This window comes from Neofelis nebulosa, chromosome 5 (genome assembly GCF_028018385.1).
Source record: "Neofelis nebulosa isolate mNeoNeb1 chromosome 5, mNeoNeb1.pri, whole genome shotgun sequence".
In the NCBI taxonomy this organism is placed as follows: domain Eukaryota; kingdom Metazoa; phylum Chordata; class Mammalia; order Carnivora; family Felidae; genus Neofelis; species Neofelis nebulosa.
The window spans coordinates 32,155,564-32,171,676 of record NC_080786.1 but is presented as its reverse complement, the minus strand read 5'-3'; the positions used below and the strand labels follow the sequence as shown (position 1 = coordinate 32,171,676).

Below are 16,113 nucleotides of genomic sequence, written 5' to 3'. Positions count from 1 at the left end.
ATGGTTTCTAGGTCTTGCGTATGCATGAAATTAATTGTGTTTTTCATTTTTCTAGGGATTTGGAATGCCTATGTTCTGAAGTCTGAAGAAAATTTACAAATCTGGAACTCTATTATTTAGAGCTAGAGGCCTATATACTGTGATAGCTTGTATGGGGGAAAAAACACTTTTGATGTGATCTGATTTGTTTTTTAATCAAATGATTGAGGTCAATCCCTTTTTGCAGTGACAGAAGAGGAGCATGTAAATTACCCAAGGGAATGTTGGTGAATGTCACCTCAGAAAGACTGACCTGAAAAATCATTTGTGTCCTAATATTGGACTTATCCCAATACAGATGTGTGTGTTTTTCTGGAGGGAGGAAAAAATTTTAAATTTTTAAAACAACTGTCAAGATAAACACTGTTATACACCTGTTTTATGAAACTCAGCATTGAGTAAAAAAAAATATTTTTAACTTTATTTTCCTGTTGTACAATTTAAAAACCGTTTTAACATTTTGCCTTTTTATGTTTTAAAAGCTAACCATTTTTATTAAACCTATGAGTAAGCAGCTCATCCTAATTGCCGAAGAGTGTTTTGGAGCTCACTGGATTTGGTTGACCTTGTGGAATACAGAAATGCGGAGGAGCAGAATATCGACAAGCTAAGATGAAATTCTGACAGTGCATCTCTGCCAAAAACCACACACCCTCTGTGGATATGGATTCCCAGATTTTATATACTCTTGAATAAAAAGGTTTATTTTTATTTATAAGGGGGCATAAAATAAGAAATGTCCACGCAGCCATTTTCCAACAGATGCTGTGCACCATTCATTTTATATAGAATAGGGAGATTCAAATACAGTACATTTTCTATTGGTATTTGTTCTGTGCATTTTTAGCAACTTCTACCAGCAAATAAAGTATTCTCAGAAAAACAAAAATGGTTCTCAAGTTATCAGTTTGCTGTTTTTACTACTTATTTCATGCCCTGCCAAATTCAAGTTACATAAACTTCCATTTTCTTAAAAAGATAATCATGAAGAACTTCTTTGCCATTCAAAAGTAATTTTAAGTGTAACATAACTGTGTCTACTTCCCATGCACTTAATACCTTATGCGCTAATTTTGTGAATTAAGTTTACCAATTATAGAAGTATGTGCTGCATAGAAGTCTGTGCTTAGAGGGTGAAGTTCCTAAGCTTACCTTGAAATACAGCTACATTTCAGTGTTAAATGTGCATATTAATTATTTTGGGGAAAGAAATTATGAATCTTCAGGACAGCCTTCAATGGTTTAGAGTTACATTCTGCTTAGACTTTTATGACTTGCTGCTATTGTTTTAAAAAGCCCACTTAGTTTCTTACTTTCTGATTTTTAAAAGTAAGCCTCAATTCCAAACCAGTCCATCCACAGCTGTTTCTGGGCTGGTTTTTAAAGTAGCTGCAATGGAATCATGAGGCTTTCCCTTCTTACCAAAAATGAAAAGATTTTTTTTTTTTTTAACTAATCTGTGCACCCAATAATTGATTATCTTTTGTTGGGAAAGGAAATGGATTATTCTATTCATTCTTTTAGTAAACACAAAACAGATTTTTCTCAATATTTGTACAGTTCTGAAAAAAACCTGGTCACCAAAAATATTTTATCTGCTAATTTAGTAATTCCTGGGCTCCAGTTTGAGGGGTTGGGGTCTCACTTTCTTCCAGAAATGTGGACCTCACTGGACATGAAGGGGCAGGAATAACTGGACCGTCCACCAGCGTCACCCCTGCCTGTGGTTCTGGCCAGGGAGGAAGCTGGGAGGTGCCTTGGCACATGCACAGATTGATCCTTTGCTTGACAGTTTCATGTGGAAATCAGATGCTGACTTAGAATTGTAGACTACATGCAACAAAAAAAAAAAAAAAAAAAAAAAAAAAAAAAGGCTTAATATCTACTCAAATGGGTTTGCAGTTCAGTTTGAAGTCAATCGAATTTTTGTATTTTCAGTGTCTCCTTGATTGGTTTTGCTAGTAATTCTGTAAATTGTACATTTGCAATATGAGGTTTTTTTCCTTTTGTACAATTTGAAACTGATGCTTCACCTTTCCTTTAATAAACTATTCAAAATCAGTCTTGTCATCCTATTGTTCTTACTATGTAAAGCTTCAAAGATGATTTTATGTCCCAATGCTCTTGAGAGTTTGCTCACTCTAATCATTTAACTGTATCAGTTTTGTTTTTAAAGGAAAGAAATTTAGGACTAGTTCATTATCTTTCATTAATTGGATTTCCCTGGAGAAAGTGGGTAGGCCGAGTTGTCTGTGATTCAAGAGGAGGTCTCTTGCAGGCTGAATTCTGAAGGAGGCATTCAGAGTTTGTAGCCTGGATCCTGCCCTGGCCACATATCCAGCACCGAGGCTTATGCATAGTTCCCCCTAACAAACAGTGGCCTTTTAAAGATTACTTGGATTCTATAGGGCCATGTAAGTGAGAGTTTCTTGATACTGGTGCCAGACATCAGTCTTACAAAGGTCATGCCCTGGTGCACATGGGTGACTTAGTTAAGCTTTGGACTCTTAATTTCAGGTCAGGTCCTGATCTCCCCGTTTGTGAGACTGAGCCACTGTGTCAGGCTCTGCACTAATAGTATGGAGCCTGCTTAGAATCCTCTCCCTCTCTCTCTCTGCCCCTCCCCCAGTTGCCATTCTCTTGATCTCTCAAAAATAAACTAAAAAAAAAAAAGTCATGCCCTACACTTCATGGGCCTGGCCATGTTCTTCGGGCTGTGTTTGTTAGATGGCCTAAAATGTCTGCAGGAAAAGCAGGGATATAAGGGCTAAATCAGCAGGTGAGCTCTCTGGGCACAGGAGGAAGATAATAAGGATGGGTCTCCAGCAGCTCTCATCTTTACAAGCTTATGAGACTAGACCAGGGCTTTACTCAGTGCAGCTCTACCTTGGGACAAACTTGGAAACCTCCCAGATGTGACTTAACTCACTCTTTTGGCCCTGCTTCCAGAAAAGAATCCATCAAACGAACGGTGTCTTCATGGAAAATAAAGGCTTAGTGCCTCCCCTTTAGGTTTTTCATAGCAGACCAAGCTCCAGTAAGGTTCCAGCCCTGCCCTCCTAAGTGCCTTGCTCTATTGGGGTCTTTATTACACATCACTTTTTGAAGGACAGCTTTCTGCTCCCAAGGACATGTAAAGAAGGTTTTTTACTCACCACCCAGGAGAGTGTGGACATGGTCAGAACTTCCCTACTAAGACTGCTACATCTACCCAAATGTTCTGGCTAGACTCCATAGGAGCCCCAAACTGAGGCTCTGCCTGTTAAAGTGGCCATAGGTCCTGTGGCGGAGATCCCACACCCACAGAGGTGCAACAGCATGAGGACCAGTAGTTTCTAGCCACAGCTGTCTAGAAATCCTTTAGAACAAGAAAGACATAAAATATTCACATCTGTCAAACAGGTTAAGTCTAGGCTGCTTCAACTACATCAGAAGTGTTAACTCGGGCGCCTGGGTGACTCCATTGAACATCCGACTCTTGATTCTGGCTCAGGTGATCCCAAGAGTTGTGGGATCCAGACCCACTTTGGGCTCCACCCTAGGCATGGAGCCCTGCTTAAGCCCTGCTTAAGATTCTCTCCCACTCTCCCTGACTCTCTCCCCGCACTTGCTCGCTCTAAAGTGTTAATACATGGATGAGTGTCCTTCACAGGTCTTCTCTAGGTAGACCGTATCTAAAACACCCCGAAGCAACCAAAAGCATCAGTGAACCCACAGGCAGAGGACTCAGTAAGGAGACAAAACATGGTCAGAAGAGAAGCTAGGAGAACTTTCTGCAAACACAAGCAACTGGAAGGCTGCATTGTGAATTTACTCCCTATTCGAGAAAATCAAGTAAGGACTGACAGGCCATCATGCATGAGGTAGGAAAGCTTTCTAAATTTAATAGCTCTTCAGGGTGAGACAATTCCAGTGGAGAGAGCCACCACCTTTCTCACTCCCCTCTTAGGAGTTCATCCCACCTACTACATCAGTTGGAAAGCAGTGTTCTGACTGGTTATAGAGACATGTGGAGTTGAGACAAATCTGCCTGGGTTCAAATCGCAGCTTCACCACCCTAGCTTCGTGGCTCAGGATAAACTGGTTTACTTAAGGCAAGAGGAGCTGGGGCAGGTGCAACAGGACCCTCCGTACCTCTTAAACTCCATCTCCATTCTCACCATATTACCTGCTCTCAGTCTAAAGAGAGACACTTGCCACTGCTCTGCTCAGTAAACCCAAGTCCTCTGGTTAAAGCCCACAGTTTTCTTTTTCCCCTTAAAGACCGAATACCACCTGGGAAAGGCATTCCTAAACAACAGCCACTGAAAATACTCTGCCACCATTCTCATGGCATTCTGTCATCCACAGAGGCTGGTCTACTTGCAAGGTCTTGCAGCTTTTTGTTTCCTTGGCCACCAGCTTTGTTTATTGGTTATTAACCATCTCCATTCCAAGGCTTCCCAAAAGTCTCTTGCCCAAGTATTTTATTAGGCTGGTTCCTCTGTCTCTTAGGCCCAGGAACAAGCCCTTCTCAGCATCAGATTTCACAACCTAGTAAAACACATCTTGGACCCCTTCCTCAAAAAGGAAAAACAAACAAAAAAAACCCCACAAACTTGTATTATTTTCATATAGATGATAGCACAGTCATCCTCCAAGCAGTCCAAATCCTAGGTTAGCTGACCCCAGAAATTGGGATTCGCTAATCAATTTTAAGCAATTGAGCCACATGCTAACCAACCTGCATGGCTTCTTAGGAGACCTCTAAAAGCCCAAGAATCGGCCAACTCCTTTCCCACAGTTTATAACCTTTCTGCTGGTGCCAAAGAGGAACATAAAGAACTTGTGTCCAGTCTCTGCCCCCTTGAAACTCACCATCTACTTAGAAAGACAAAAATATTTACACAGAGAAAAAAAATGCACACTCAGATGCTTAAAAAAAAAAAAAAAAAAAAAAAAACTGCAATAAGCAAAATCAGTTCTAGCTCACAGGTTGAGAGGAACTAAGGTCCTTGAGCATGAGCAAACTGGAGCTATTTAGCAAAAGGATGTCCCAAGGGGGAGGTGACAGGGCTGTGGGCTAATGACCAGAGTGAAAGGTCCTATGCACTGGAAGTGCTAGAGCAGAAGAATGCAACAAAATCCAGACCTGAAATTAGTGTATTAACTTGGAACAAGATTTCTAACTTGAAGGGTAGGCCACAGAGAAACACCAGTAAGGACACCTGCAAAAGTACTTAGTGTTTGAAAATTTGACAGGGTGATAGCATGCTAAAAAAAAATTATTTCAGGAAAAAATGTTAAAAAAAAAAAAAAAAGAATCCATGAGTCTAACAAATACTTAAAAACAGAAAAGAAACCTCTTCTGGCACAGTAACAAACTAACAAATACAACATTTTAGAATCAACAGATTCTACAGTATGGCTGATTGAGGGGCAAGAACCATCAATAGGTACTAAAAGTACTGGATGAAAATTTGTTGACGGGCTTAAAGAATGCCCCCAGATCAGTTATTAATTACAAACAAAAAATGGTAACCTTTGCAGCCACCACCTTAACCAAGTGATGAGTCAATTTCATCAATAATGGAAAAAACTAGCATCATGTGCTTCTTATGTGATACATAGAAAGAACATTCTTACCTGGTCTGAACATCTGGAAACAATCAGACAAACCCAAATTGAGGGACATTCTACAAAATAACTGGCAACCATTCTTCCAAATTGTCAATGTAATGAAAGACTGTAAGGCAATGAGCCTTGTTTCCTAGGAAATAAATACATTTGGCAGGGTGGGGGACAAAGGGTCATGGTTCTACAACTTACTTAAATGGGTCAATAAAAATAATAATTATGTATTTATGGAAGAGAATACATAGTATTCTATATACTACATTCTATATACCATACATAATAGCATATGCTATTATACATATAGTAAATGTAGAAAATTAAGTGGATACCCGCAGTGAAAGATATACAAATACCACTCCTGCAACATTTCTACAGGTCTGAAATTTTCCAAACTAAGTTTTCTAAAATGTGACAACACATTTCTGAAAAGCATTTAATATAGGGTACTATATCCCATATGACTGAGCATCTATTCTGCCAGATACAACTACAAACATCCTCAACGATTCCTAGAGGAATTGAGGGCATTTTATTAAATATTATTTATGGGCTGCCTGGGTGGCTCAGTCGGTTATGTGTCCAACTTTGGCTCAGGTCATGATCTCACGGTCCGTGAATTCGAGCCCTACATCAGGCCCCGTGCTGACAGCTCAGAGCCTGGAGCCTGCTCTGGGATTCTGTGTCTCCCCCACCCCCCGCCCCGTCTCTGCCCCTCCCCTGCTCACACTCACTCACTCTCTCTCTCTGTCTCTCTCTCTCAAAAATAAGCAAACATTAAAAAAATAAAATTAAAATAAAACAAAATTAAAATAAGGAAATAGGGGCGCCTGGGTGGCTCAGTCGGTTAAGGATCCAACTCTTGATTTCAGCTCTGGTCATGATCCCATGGTTCATGGGATTGAGCCCCACGTCAGGCTCTGCACTAACAGCAAGGAGCCTGCTTGGGATTCTCTCTCTGCCCCTCCCCCTGCCTGTTCTTTCTTTTTCTTTTTTTTTTTTTTCTCTCTCTCTCTCTCTCTCTCTCTCTCTCTCTCTCTCTCTCTCTCCCCCTCCCCCTGCCTGTTCTTTCTTTTTCTTTTTTTTTTCTCTCTCTCTCTCTCTCTCTCTCCCCCTCCCCCTGCCTGTTCTTTCTTTTTCTTTTCTCTCTCTCTCTCTCTCTCTCTCTCTCTCTCTCAAATAAGCATTTAAAAAAAGGGGAGGGGTGTGGAATGAAGGCTAACCAGGTAAGTATGTTGCCCTAAAAGCTTATTATCTTACCTACAGAGAAAAACATCTTGGGGGAAAAGGAAAATACACAGAGGTGTCAAATAAGGGTCAGCTCTAAGTGACAATACACTGTTTTCTTGATTTTTCAGATTTATACTGTAAAAAATGAAATTTGTGCTCAAAAAGTACCAGTTACACAAATTTTTAATAAAGCAATTAATTTTACAGTAAGGCACAAATGAAATCTTCCTAGGATTTAATAAACAGCCATTTCAAGTTATTACTGATATTTAGATTTCCAGGTTTCATGATTGCAAAAGGCAGAGATGGGTGCAAATGGCCAGGCGGTAATTGGCTCTTGGTTTATTTTCCTTTGATTCGTTTACAATGGAATATTTGCATGTTTCCTCCAAGGGCGCTGTACCTTCTTGCTGGCTAAGACATCCAGGTCAGAGCAGATTCGGGCTCGTGTGGAGGAAGGCTGGATGATATCATCCACAAATCCTGGTGAAGCACAGAAAAGGAAGTAGATCATCTGCATCCCCAAATAAGGCCACCCCCCAATCTGTGCTCAGCCTGGGCACCATCTCTGGGGTGTGAGCAGGACCCAACTTGATATGAGAGGGCACGGGCCCTGTGAACCCTCCACCACATCCCAGGAGCATCCCCGTTCCTCTGGCAGGGCCTCAACTTCTGGCCTAGGACTACTTGGCAAAAAAAAATGCAATCTGACCCCCCTTGCTGCCAAGATGAAGTCAACAGGAAATAAAATTAAGAAAATATGTCTGTATTTTCAACAATCAGTACACCTTCCTCCTACCCCTGTAACACAAGTCCCTTTGTAATGTGATTTCATCACCCCTCATACCAAGAACTGGATTCAATTTTACTTGTCCTTGTGATTTGCTTTGGCCAACAGAATGTGGCAAAAATGACACTATGCAATTTCCAAATCTAGGTCTCAAGGTGCTCAGGACACCAGCAAGCATGGAGTGGCCAGGTTCAGAAAGAGAAACCATGGGGCACCTGGGTGGCTCAGTCAGTTAAGCATCTCACTTCGGCTCAGGTCATGACCTCATAGTTTGTGAGTTTGAGCCCCACCTCAGGTGAGCCCCACTTCTCTGTCTCTGTCCCTTGCTCACTTGTACCCTCTGTCTCAAAATAAAAATAAAAATAAAAATAAATAAGCAACCTGTGCAGAAAACGCCTACTGCCATTACCAATCATGTAAGTGAAGCCATCTTGGACTATCCGGCCCCGAATTACCAACTGATTATCTGTGCATGACTGATCCCAGGAAAGACCAGCAGGAGAACCCCCTAAGTGAGCCCAGACCAAACTGCCGACCCTCAGAAACATGAGAAAAAAAAAAAAAAAAAGTTGGCTGTGTCAGCCACTCTGTTTAGGAGTGGACTTTTACACAATATTAGGTAACTGAACACCACTAGCCATTTCAGCAATATTGCTTCAGTCCTTGGTGACCAAAGCAGTGTATACAATGTCCAGAGACAACCCCCAACCGTCACCAGTCTCCAGATTCCACAGTGAGGGCAAAGGGCAGTGATGTGAGACTTTCTGGAGCAAAAGGATGAGCAAGTGACCCAACAAATGCCCAACACCGCCCTCCCCACCACAGTCCCTACCTCTCACTGCAGCAGGAAAGGGGTTGGCAAACTTCTCAATATACTCTGCCTGAGCTGCTTCCACATTCTCATGCCCTTTGAAGATGATCTCCACGGCCCCCTGTCATAGGAGAAGTTAATGAACTTAACTGGCAGTCCCAACCCAAGTGACCTCCCTCAAACCACTATCACAGTGTGTGGCTGTGAACTTCGAGGCCCTGGCAAGAAATGCCGGCTCCAGGCACCAGGGCACAGAGGTGAGCACTGCTGGAGTCAACCAGCACGATCCCACGGGCTGTGATCCAAAGTTCAGTGTGGCCCCAACAACAGGCAGCCCAGGCAAAGCCAGTCACTTGTCTCCCCAAATTCCATCCTATTCCATCCAATTGCATCTATCCTTCTTTCAGGCCAAGATGTTTTGCCCATTTTCCATAGTTAGATCCATGGTCCCCTGAATCAGGTGAAGTAAAATGCTGTTTTCCTTCTTCCTTATCCTCAGTACACAATTCAGTGGCTCTGGGGCCCTCCCTGGGAGAGGAGATGGGAATGGGATCACAGGGAATGTCCAATCCTCCCAAAGGCTAGTTCAGTTGACTCAACCTTTTCTGCTTTACTGACAATCTCAAAACTCACTCAGCATCCCCCCCTCCCCACCCCTACCCCCACCCCCCGAGCATGAAGACACCAGCATGTGCCTAAAGTGACAGTGCAGGACAGGAGCCAGAGCTGACCCAGGGGTCAAGGTGGGGACTCGCCAAGGTCTAGGTCCCAACTCCCTGGAATCCTGGCCCATCCAAGGGGTCCGGGCCTCTCTCCACATTTCGTAACTACAAGCTCCTGCTGGGAAACGACCAGTACCTGGATCCAGGAAAAGGGAAAGCTAGAGGTCCTCACCTTTGCTCCCATGACTGCAATCTCCGCTGTAGGCCAGGCATAGTTGGTGTCACCACAAAGGTGCTTGGAGCTCATGACATCATAGGCACCACCATAGGCCTAGAACAAACCCAAATGCTGAATGTTAGAGCCTGAATCAGATCATATCCCTGAAAGACTCTAGGAAGCCAAGTGAAATGAGGACAAAAGGAAAAGCTCTCCTGAGCTACTGAAGGCCCAGTGTCTCTGAGGCTGGGAAGCCAGCGCAGAGAAAACACAGGCACAGTCCAGAGGCCTTTCACAGCTAATGTTCACTGTCTTTCCTGGCTCTTTCCCACTGACGCTGTCATTTCCCAGACGTGACCACCAACATATCTGCAGGGTGTGTCCACAGGGCTATAAATGTTGCCTGAGCTCCAAAGATCTTTTTAAGGGTCAGCAAGGTGTACTCCTCTTCCCAGCCCCCCTGAAACTCTTGGCCAGACCTCCAACCATGGCCATGCTGCTAGAAGTGTGTGGGCTCACAGCCTCTGATACCAGCTCTTCTCACCTTCCTGGTGATGACTGTGACTTTGGGCACAGTTGCTTCAGCAAATGCGTAGAGAAGCTTGGCTCCATGCCGGATGATGCCCCCATATTCCTGTGCTGTGCCTATGTCATGAGGAAGAGTTACAAGATACAGAAGTCCTTACAAGGTATGCCTGTCACTCTCAGCTATGAGGTCTTCCCCTGCTCCCCAGAGGGCCAGGAGAGAGCCACTCACCCCCCACAGCCCCATCTTCCAGACACCTAGAATATGGAGAAGTCACAAATCCTTAGAGAATTTTACAAAACCTCCAAATTAAGTGGGTGCCTTACTGGGCAAAACTACCTCTCCTCGCCCCCCTCCTATCAATGACTTACCAGGCAGAAAGCCAGGAACATCAACAAAAGTGATGAGTGGAATATTGAATGCATCACAGAATCGGACAAAACGAGCCCCTTTCACAGATGAATTAATATCCAAACATCCTAGAATGAGAGAGATTATCCATGCTGAGCTTCTGGGCAATTCCCAGCTCTACCCCCAATGGGAATGTGCCCTCAGGAACCATTCAGAGCTGATTTCTATGGAGGCACCAAAGTCTCCTCACCAGGGAATGTAAAGGGAAATCCTTACACTCCAGGAAAGACAGGAGAACCCACCGGGCAGTGGCCAAAGAGGGTCCAAGAGTGGACCCTCAGGCTCTCTTGCCGGGAGCACAGTCTATTGCAGGCAGCTAGACTGCGCCTCATTAACTGAGGTTTATATACCCACCTGGGGTACAGCCTGACTTGTCCCCATGGAACCAGTAGTGAGAGGTATCATTCAAGAGCTGCTGTTAGAGACTCCCGATAGCCTGGAATCAGATTCACCAGTTACAGCTATGTGCCCTTGGGAAATGACTTTACCTTTCTGAGCCTGAGGTTCATCACCTGCAAAGTTGGGATGTTACTACCTCCTACCATGGTTTCAAGGATTTAAGGAGGTGGTATCTGTAATGTGTGCAGAGTAAGAGTTCAGTTGCTAATAAGTCTCCTCTCCTAGAATAGTTCCCAACATACTGTATGAGGCCAACATTCCCCTAATACCATAACAAGATTAGGACATCGTAAAAGAAGAATGCAGACCAAACAAAATCCCTCACAAACACAGATGCAAAAATCCCCAAGATATTATGAAATCAAATCCAGCAATATATAAAAACACTGATGCACTCTAAGTGGGGTTTATCCCAAGAAGTCAAGGCTGATCTAATATGTGAAAAAACCAACAAAATTACTAAATAGAGGAGAAAAACCATATAGGCTTTTCTTTCTCAACAGACAAAACACATCTGACAATTCAATACTCAATCATAATTCAAAACAAGCAGTAAACTAGGAATACAATGGAACTTTCATAATCTGACAGAGTATCTACAAAAAAGCTTAGACACTCATTGATAAGAATAAATAAATTCCTAAATGATCTATACCAGTGCTGGCCAAAAGAATTTTCTGTAATTATGGAAATGTTCTCTGGTTGTGCTATTTGACATGGTAGCCACTAAAGCTATTAAGCACTTGAAAAACAGCTAGCACAAATGAGAAACTAAGCCTCTAATTGCATTCAATTTTAATTGTCTATACTATTTAATTATCTTGAAGTTTACTAAGCTATCATACTGAACAGATCTAGATTTTCAAGCAATTACTACCAAAATCGTAGGCATTCTCTTACAGAAACTGATAGGCAGATTCTAAAATTCATATGGTAATACAAAGGAAACAGAATAAACAGTTTTGGGGTTTTTTTAATTGGAAAACTTATACTAGTTGACTTCCAAGACTTTCTTACAAAGCAGGATTTCTGAACCTCAGGGCCATCTGTATTTTGGGCTGGGTAATTCTTTGTTGTGGGGGGTTGTCTTGTGTGCAGAAGATGTTTAGCATCATCTCTGGCCTCCACCCACTAGATGCCAGTAGCACTCACTCCCCTACAACCCACACCTGTGACAAACAAAACGGTTTCCAACATTGTCAAGTGTCCCCAGGATCCTGAAACTGCCCCAAGCTGATAACTATAAAGCTACAGTAATCAAGACAGTATGTCACAGGCATCAAGGTAGACAAAATGGTAATGGATACATTGTGAAGAAATGGACCCACACAACTGATTTTAGACCAGGTATCAAACCAATTCGCTGTGGAAAGAAAGTCTTTTTAACAAATGGTGATGGAACACTTAACTGTCTATATGGGGGGGAGGGGGAACATAAAAGTAGACTTTCACTCTATAAACTATATACAAAAATTAATTCAAAATAGATCATAGGCCTTAACATAAAACCCAGAACTACAAAGCTAGCCAATGATATCGGACCATCTTTGTTTGCAACCTTGTCAGAGGCAAAGATTGTTTGGAAAGGACACAAAAAGTTCTAATCATAAATAAAAAACATTGATAAATGGGACTTCATCACATGTTTAAAAATATGTGAGTCAAAAGACACAATTTATTGAAGAAGTCACAAATCAGGAAAAAAATATATTTGCAATATGCGTATCTGACAAGACTCCCATCCAAAATATATAAAGAATGCTAGAAACAAAAAGAACTCAAAAAGAAAAATTGGCAAAACTTCCCTCTTACTAAATGCATTTTTTGAGAGGACAGAAATGTTCCGTATCTTGTTTTGGATGGTGATAACAAGGTTGTATACTACTGTCAAATTATCAAAACCTATTAAAATGAGCATTTGAAACCTGTGCATTTTATTGTGTGTAAATTGTAACTCAATAAAAATGTTTTAAATCTCCCCTCTTTCCTCTCTCCTCAAAATCTATGTTAATGACCTGAAATAAAAAATCTGAGTGATAAGTCCCAGAATAAAAACAATTCTAAATTAAGAAACTGCAAAAAGTATCCAGAAGCTATACTTAAACTGAAAAGCAAGATGGGCACCGACAACCAGAACATGATGGAATCACTGGGGAAATCAACACAGGAATGGAAAACCTGCAGCCCCAGTGGCCATGGGACGGGCTCCAGGACCAGAGGCCCGGTCTTAGCATCTGAGGCCTCGTCCCAGAACTAGACTGAGCGCCTGGTACCCAGAGAGAGCCCAGTGAGCACTGGCTAATTCCTGTAAGAAAAAATGAGACCTGGAACAGAAGCCCCCTATGTAAGCCTCTGAAGCTGTCTTTTAGTAACAGGGAATGATTAAGCCCATAAAATGCATGAAGCTTTTTTTCAAAAAAGCAGTAATCTACTGAACTTCCACATCTTGCCACTCCATAAACATAACAAAGAATTTCTAAGAAAAGGGGAAGTCAAGGAACCACAATGGAATCAAGCGTTCAGGCTCCAGCCAGGTTGGGCAGTGGGACGGACATCCTAGATATCTATAGATACACTTTCCAGGACAAGCCAAGCAGTTTCTTAAAAAGTGGGCTTGTCAAAGTCAACCTGTGCTGCAGGCCATCAGGACCCACAGAGGTAGTCATGGGATGAGAAAGATCTTGAAGCAGACACAAGAAATCATGTGAAGTCCATGCCAATGACTGACACAGCTCAAAGGAGAAACTAAAAGGATGTATCAACAGTTAAGAATTTACTGGAGGAACAAAATGCATTTTCAGTGTGTGTGAATTCCTGACTTTTAAACACTTTTTCTCAACAACAAAATGGTGGGGAAATCAGCTCCAAACTCCTACCCTCCAACAAAAACATCACAAAAGAATCAGAAACCCTGGAACAAGTGAAGGTTTACCAACCACCAAGAGAAAGTCAAATCAAGAAACAGGCAACTTAAAAATAGTAGGAAAGCTTTGTGACATTCTTAATTACACCTGCCCCACTCTCTCCCTAGTTCTAGAGGGAATAAAGAGTCAGTCACAAATTATCACATAGGTGTGTTCTAATTTGTCTGAAAGATTTTCATCCCTGCTTTACCTAACATGGAGCTCACCAGGCCAGAAAGTGGCAGACATTGCTCAAAAACAAAGAACAACCTGCAGATGCTTGAGACTGCCTAAGGCCTAGGAGGAAAGAACCAGGGACAGAGATTCTTTAGAAAATTAGGGCATTCAAGAACACCTGTGTACACAGGGCATTTCAGAAAGACACAGATATGCCTAGGACCAGATGCATGCTCAGAAAAGACCCAGGAAAAGGGAATTAGAAAATATCTTGAGAGGAATGAAAATGAAAATACTTTACAAAACAAATAACCTAAGAAGACCTTAAGTTTTAACAGTGGGCTGATCCCTAAGTTCAGTTTAAGTCTGGCCAAGTGTTGAAGAGGAGCACCAGCACAGGGCCAATTCTCAAAGACTAGATGAGGTACTTTCTTGTTTGCCTGTTTTAGTAGCTGGTATTCAAGGATATCACTGTCAAAACACTAGCTGGACACAAGCTAAGGCAAAGAAACCTCCATGACCACCTACAGCAAGGAATATAGTCTGCAAAAATAATTGGAAAACGGCACTAGACAATGGCTATTACAGCATTCAGTGATCAACAACAAAACCTAGAAAAGGGAGAGAATATGATTTCCAGGATCAACACCTCATAATATTCAAATGTCCAGTTTTCGACAAAAAATAACAAGGCTTACAAAGAAACAGGAAAAAAGCCACTCAAGTGAAGAAAATTAACTGACAGAATCTGTCCCTAAGGAAGCCCAGACACTGAACTTATTAGACAAAGACTTTAAAATAATGGTCTTGGGGGCAACTTGGTGCTTCAGTTGGTTAAGCGCCAACTTTGGCTCAGGTCATGATCTCGTAGTCTGTGGGTTCGAGCCCTGAATCGGGCTGTGTGCTGACAGCTCAGAGCCTGGAGCCTGCTTTGGACTCTGTGTCTCCCTCTCTCTCTGCCTCCCCCCCTCAAAAATAAACATTATAAAGATTTTTATAGGGGTGCCTGGATGAATCAGTTGATTAAACATCCAACTCTTGATCTCGGCTCAGGTCATGATCTTATGGTTTGTGAGTTCAAGCCCCACGTCAGGCTCTGTGCTGACAGCTCAGAGCCTGGAGCCTGCTTCGGATTCTGTGTCTCCGTCTCTCTCTGCCTCTACCCCATTTGTGCTCTCTCTCTCCCTCAAAAATGAACATTGAAAAAGTTTTTTTTAATTTATAAGTAAACAAATGAAAAAATACCCAAAGATTTGAAATGAACTTCTATGTACAGCCTGGTACATAGAATTACCATCAGAGTCAAAGTGCACATGAGCTGGTAATAATAACTTCAGATATAAGGCCAATGTCCATTTTTTTAGAATAGGAGAGTCACACTAGAGCTTCCCTAAACTATTCCTGACAGTGTAGTGTGCATTAAATCAAATAGCTTTGGGGTGCCTGGGTGGCTCAGTTGGTTGAGCATCTGACTTCGGCTCAGGTCATGATCTCGCGGTCCGTGAGTTTGAGCCCCGCGTCAGGCTCTGTGCTGACAGCTCGGAGCCTGGAGCCTGTTTCAGATTCTGTGTCTCCCTCTCTCTCTGCTCCTCCCCTGCTCACATGCTGTCTCTCTCTCAAAAATAAATAAAGATTTAAAAAAATTTTAAATAGCTTAACAAAAAAGCTTAACAGTTTTGTCTAAAAGCATCAATAATGTCAGTTATAAGCTAAGAAGTCACATCTCAAAGCCATCATCATCCTCTGTCTTCAGAATTATTCTAATTGTTTATACATCAGGTCTGTTCCATCTTAAACCAACAGACAGATAAACAAAACCAATGAAAGGAACCAGTGATTGAGTCCAACAGCAAAACCATTTAACCTCAGTCTTCCCTCTAGCTTAGTCACCCACTGTCTCTTTGTTTAGAGTGAAATATCTGATAACAGTGCTCTCTAAAGTAAAATGTTAAGAATCAGAGAAACTAGGTGTGGAGTGCATGGAAACTCTGTGCTATCTAGAAATTTTGTTATAAATCTAAAACAACTCTAAAATAAAAAGTTTATTTAAAAAAATTTTAAATATCTTAAAGATGGTCAAAGAAACAAAGAAAAACATGAACAAAGAACTTTAAAAATCATGAAAACAATGTATGAACAAAATGAGAATACCAATAAAGAGAAAGAAATTATAAAAAGGAACCAAACAAATTCTGTGGCTGAAAACTACCATAAATGAAATAAAAAATTCACTACAGGGGTTCAAGAGTAGATTTGAGAAAATAGAAGACACGATTGGGAAACTTGAAGATAATTTATATTATTACCCAGTCTTAACAAAAAGAAAAGAAAAAAT

General features: G+C 41.8%; 2 protein-coding genes across 6 annotated transcripts in view; one reads left to right on the top strand and one right to left on the bottom strand.

Annotated features, from left to right (window-relative positions):
• Positions 1-2,100, top strand: part of STAG1 (STAG1 cohesin complex component) — a 408,272-nt gene extending 406,172 nt beyond the window's left edge. For all 3 annotated transcript variants that reach the window (XM_058732364.1, XM_058732365.1, XM_058732367.1), the window contains one exon: positions 56-2,100. In XM_058732364.1, coding sequence (XP_058588347.1) covers positions 56-79 — 24 coding nt within the window. In that variant the 3' untranslated portion in view covers positions 80-2,100. The remainder of the gene's footprint in view (positions 1-55) is intronic.
• Positions 2,101-7,047: 4,947 nt separating this feature from the next.
• PCCB (propionyl-CoA carboxylase subunit beta) overlaps positions 7,048-16,113 on the bottom strand; it is a 97,346-nt gene continuing 88,280 nt past the window's right edge. For all 3 annotated transcript variants that reach the window (XM_058732375.1, XM_058732376.1, XM_058732374.1), the window contains 5 exons: positions 10,260-10,367; positions 9,907-10,007; positions 9,378-9,476; positions 8,505-8,604; positions 7,048-7,365 (listed from right to left, as the gene is read on the bottom strand). In XM_058732375.1, coding sequence (XP_058588358.1) covers positions 7,244-7,365; positions 8,505-8,604; positions 9,378-9,476; positions 9,907-10,007; positions 10,260-10,367 — 530 coding nt within the window. In that variant the 3' untranslated portion in view covers positions 7,048-7,243. The remainder of the gene's footprint in view (positions 7,366-8,504; positions 8,605-9,377; positions 9,477-9,906; positions 10,008-10,259; positions 10,368-16,113) is intronic.